This window comes from Staurois parvus, unplaced genomic scaffold (assembly GCF_062004578.1).
Source record: "Staurois parvus isolate SC_StPar_1 unplaced genomic scaffold, SC_StPar_1.0 ptg001192l, whole genome shotgun sequence".
Taxonomy (NCBI): Eukaryota; Metazoa; Chordata; class Amphibia; order Anura; family Ranidae; genus Staurois; species Staurois parvus.
The window spans coordinates 1,943,744-1,948,945 of NW_028318988.1; the positions used below are offsets into that span (position 1 = coordinate 1,943,744).

Below are 5,202 nucleotides of genomic sequence, written 5' to 3' on the forward strand. Positions count from 1 at the left end.
CTGTAACTGCAATGTGAGCTGAAGTTTGGCATCAATTTGTTAGTGTATCTAAATCTGCAAGTCCATCTAACACTACCCCTTCCCCCCACCACCACCACCACCAGACTGACCATGACGCTGTCTGTTGTGCCTCCTTCATCCTGAGCGAAGGCACTTGATACAGGAGGTGTGTTACTGGCCAAAACACGGTGAAAATGGGGAAAAAAGCCTAAAAAAAACTAAATTAGTGCAGCCACCACATCTAATGATTGGTAAGCTGCAATGTTTGGTTTGTGGTTTAATACCACTTTAATGGCATAATAATGTGATGACTGACATCCTTTAAGGCTTGCCCAACCAAGAATTCTGTTTGAACAGCCTTTTGTCCAGGATACAAATTCAGCTCCTACTCTAAGCTGTGAGTCACAATGGAGAATGTTTCCACCACCAGGAAAGACCTTGAGCTTCTCGGACTTCAAGAGTTGGAAGGACTCAAATATCTTTACGGTCCTCTGCTTAGTGTTACCTATTTGGGTATTTTGACCCTGAGTACTGTAATTGTGTTTGTGGTATTGACTAACCGCAGTCTTCATGAACCCATGTACATTCTCATTTGTAACCTGGTATTCAATGGCATTATTGGCAGCTCCTCACTTTTCCCAAAATTGTTGGTGGACCTTGTGACTTCAGCCAAGACCATTTCCCGTGAAGCCTGCCTGACCCAAACTCTATTCATCGCGGTTTCTGCCTACCTTGATATGATGACGTTTTCAGTCATGGCGTATGACCGTTATTTGGCTGTGTGCCGCCCATTGCAATATGCTGTCCTAATGACCAATGCCATGGTAATCAAACTTTTGACCACCTGTTCTTTGGTTGTGTTCATCTTACAATTGTTTAACGTTCTCCTAACAATGAGACTACCACTTTGTGGGACACAAATCAAGAATGTTTTCTGTGATAACATGTCAATTTTTATCCTGGCCTGCACAGACACTACTGTTAATTATATATATGGAACGATTACTACCATTGCGCTGTCATGCTCCATGCTGTTTATCATTGCCTTTTCATATGTGCGTATATATGTTGTCTGTCTTAGATTATCTAAAGAGTCACGCCACAAGGCCCTGCACACTCTGGGAACACACCTAATCAATTTTTCCATTTTCCTCCTTGGCTTTCTCTTTGTGGCTTTCCGACACAGATTTGGCACCATTAATGTGCCTCTCAGTGCCCATGTTTGGCTATGTATACCTTCCCTTCTGATTCCTCCACTCATGAACCCTCTAATTTTTGGGGTAAGGACAAAAGCCCTGAAATCAAAAATGGTTTTATCTTTCAAAGAGGTGGCTGCACTTCTGAAACTCCTGCCCAAAGTGAAAATATAAAATAAATACTAAGATAGGGAGAAAAACATTTTTTTTGTTTTTGAAGTTGTGAATTTCTCAAATTTATTTTTTCGCCAGAACTTCTCAACTGTATTGAAGTATATAATCCTATTTAGTAATGAGCCAAACAGCCATGGGTTCTGGTTCACCAAGCTTCAAAGTTCGGATGCCAAACTGCGGGCGGCAGCTGCAATGTACTTGTACATCACACCCTGCTTTCTATGACCCGTGCTGTGATTGGACATGGCACGAGGTTGTCGGCAGGTTTCAGCCAATGATTTCAACTAAAATCTGCTAATTGGGTTCTGGGTTTACAAACAGAACAGCAATCTGCCTGTTTCTTCTCCCTGAAAAGAAGGGAGAAAAAACATCCAGATCTGTAAGAGCAGCACATATTACATTTGTTAGGCACACAGGTAATCCCTTTCCAGCCAGTGTCATTAGTACAGTATTATATCTGATCACTGTATAACTGTCACTAGTGAAGTCAGTGTCAGTTAGTGTCCCTCCCAGCCAGTGTCAGTTAGTGCAAGATTGCCATCCACACTATCATGGTCACAATATAAGTCACTGACACCGCCATTACAAATAAAGCGTTTATAGCTCCGTAAATTCCAGTAGATACAGTATACCATAGTTTGTAGACACTATAACCTTTATACAAATCAATTAATGTGCACTTATTGGGATTTTTTTTCTTTTTTTTACCAAAGACATGTAGCAGAATTTATTTTGGCCTCAATTGAAGAAATTTGATTTTTTCTTATTGGATATGCTTTATACCAGAAAGTAGAAAATATCGAGGTGTTTTGGGTTTTTTTTTGTTTATATAATAAAAAAATAAATCCCAGTGATGATTAAATACCACCAAATTACAGCTCTATTTGTGTGAAAAGAATGTTAAAAAATGCCCTTTGTGTACAGTGTTGCATGACTGAGCAATTGCCAGTTAAAATAGCACAGTGCTAAATAGCAAAAAATGCCCTGTCGTGAAGGGGGTAAAACAGGAGTGCTCAACCTGTGGCCTGCAGATCCCTCTCATGTGGCCCGCAACCTCAAACCAGGGAAGCACATGCCCATCCTCTGGGATGGTGGGTCAGCAACCTGTTGATCATGATCTGGGCTTGCCATCCTGCCAACCTAGAGCATGGACATGTGCTTCCCTGGTTTGAGGTCGCAGGCCACACGTGAGGACAACGCAGAAACAGGCGTATTGGAGGAAGTAGGAGCCACATAAGCCAATGATTCTTCTGTTGCCCTGGTTCCTGTCCCAGGCGGAGTGATACCAAGTGCACTTCACCTGGGACCTTTCTAGCTGCCTGGAGATGGAGAGCGATGCCAACAAAGCTGGAAGAGGAAAAGAAGGTCAGTGTATTAAACATCACATACACTGCACTATTGCAATGGGCATATTAGCACAAATAAAAGGGTTAACAACTACTAGGATGCCTTTGCACTGATCTATGGGTGAAGCGCAGTGCACCTGCGGCTTTCCTGCGGGTTAGCTGCACTGAGCCATAGACTTCTATTATACCCTGCAAGTTTGGCGCACATTCTGAAAGCGCATCAAAACTCCTGAATGCAGAAGTTTTGATATGCTTTCAGAAAGTGCACCACACCTGCAAGAAGGGGCGTATTTACCACAAGGCAAACAAGGCACTTGCCTAGGGTGGCATTTTTCTGGGGGGGGTAGCAGCATTTTCCTGGGGGGGCAGCACCGCCCCCTGAAAGAAAGCATGGAAGAAGGGACAAACGCTCCGCAAACGCCAGACCAACGCTTGCCAAGTGCTATAGGGGCGTTTGGCAAGCGTTGGTAAAACAGTCAAGTGTGAATGAGCCCTTATTCCTAAGAATTACAGGCCTACAATATAAAACAACAAATTTCCATGCAAAACAATGTACCGCTTTGACATTCAAAAATATTGACATAATCAGACTGGCAGGGAGGTTAAACACGTGTCCAGCAGACAGCTGATTATAAAAGGACGTTATGTAACAAAGAAAACCCCTTCCCATTCCATGCTGTCAGCAATGGCACCACATGGAAGAGAAATATCACAAGGCCTGAGAAAGAAAATAATTTCTTTACACAAGAAAGGTGAAGACTACAAGATCAGCAATGCTTTACTTATCACACAGAATACTGTAGCAAAAGTGATACAAAAATTCACTGCAGTTAGCTAAAGAAGTAAAAAGCCAAACTGGGGGGATTGTTTCCCGTGACACAATATGATGTACACTGCAGAGAAATGGCATACATGGGTGTCATCTACGAAGGAAGCCTCTCCTAAAGCCCATGCACAAAAAAGCTTGACTAGAATTTGCAGGGCCCATGCTGAAAAAGAAGAAGACTACTTGAGACCAAGATAAATGTTTTTGGAACTGATGGCTTCAAAGCTGTATGGCAACGTAAAGTTGAGGAGTACAAAGAAAAATGCATGGTGCCTACAGTGAAACATGGTGGTGGCAGTGTCCTTCTGTGCGGCTGCATGAGTGCTGCTGGTGTCTGCTCTATATTGAAAGAGAAGATGATACCATCGTGTCCTTGGTCGTCCTGCACTTTTCCAACATGACAATGATCCAAAACACACATCTAAGGACACTGTTGCATTTCTGAAGAAGAACCGGGTGACAGCGATTCAGTGGCCAAGTATGTCTCCTGGTCTTAACCCAATCGAACACCTATGGGGAATTCTGAAGAGACAAGTGGAGTATCACTCTCCATCCAGCATCCAGGCTCTAAAAGAGGTCGTTCTTAAAGAATAGAAAAAGATAAATGTTGCAATATGTCACCAACTTGATCATTCCATGCCTAGAAGACTTGGTGTTGTTCTTACAAATCATGGAGGTCATACAAAATACTAGATGGAGGAGTTTTTGTTGTGGGGTGGATTCATTTTGCATCAACTAATTTGAGTAAAACTGAAGATTTTGTAATCTAAGTGATATTATTAACCTTACTTTCATGTAATGAGCGACACAAAATGTTCTATAAAACTCAGTTTTGTCACAATTTTGGAAATTGTTTTTGTCTTCATTGAGATATTGATTACAATCTTACTTTTCAAAAGGGGTGTACTCATGTATGCTGAGCACTGTATATGGCCCTCGCTCTTCAAAAGGCTGGGCATCCCTGGTGTAAGAGAGGCGGGGCTGGAGTTAACTTTTAATCATAACCTGACCTCTAAGCATATCAAAGCAATATAATTCCAATAAAAACATCAACATAATATTAAAACCTTAGCAAGGCAGAATCCAAAAAACAAATATTCCATCTGTTTATATAGTGACCTCTTTTAGGTTAAAGTATACCTTCAGCTAAAAGGTTTCTTCCTTTTTGATAAAATAAGAAAGAGTTATAAACTCTCTCAAGTTTAATTGCTGCCTAAATCTCCATTGGGCAGATTTGTCCTCACGTTCACTGGGGAAGGGAAAAAGAAAAAGAGGGAAAAACGATAAAAGGGGAGGAAAGGGGAAGGGACTGGATAGAAAGAAAAATAAATTCTTTAACTACTAAGCAGCTCCCATATATACATCATCTGTGTATTAGTGATTCTAAAGACTTATTTTTTTTTAGAAATAATAACAAAAATGTCCATACTTACCTGCTGTGTGCAGTGGTTTTGCACAGAGCAGCACGGATTCTCCTCTTCACGGGTCCCCTGCTGGTGCTCCTGCCCACCCCCCGCTCCTGTCGGGTGCCCCCACAGCAAACCGCTTGGTATGGGGGAACCTGCTGCTACGTGTGTCCATTCACACACAGAGCCGCAGCTTGGCCCCGTCCCATCATTCTTCTCATTGGCTCACTGGCTGTGATTGACAGCAGTGGGAG

At 42.2% G+C, this 5,202-nt stretch overlaps 1 protein-coding gene across 1 annotated transcript; it reads left to right on the forward strand.

The window, feature by feature from the left end:
* Window positions 1-407: 407 nt before the first annotated feature.
* Window positions 408-1,370, forward strand: LOC149438393 (olfactory receptor 52B6-like). The gene has a single exon (XM_089659922.1). It carries the CDS (start codon window positions 408-410, stop codon window positions 1,368-1,370), a length of 963 nt encoding a protein of 320 aa, XP_089516048.1.
* Window positions 1,371-5,202: the final 3,832 nt, after the last annotated feature.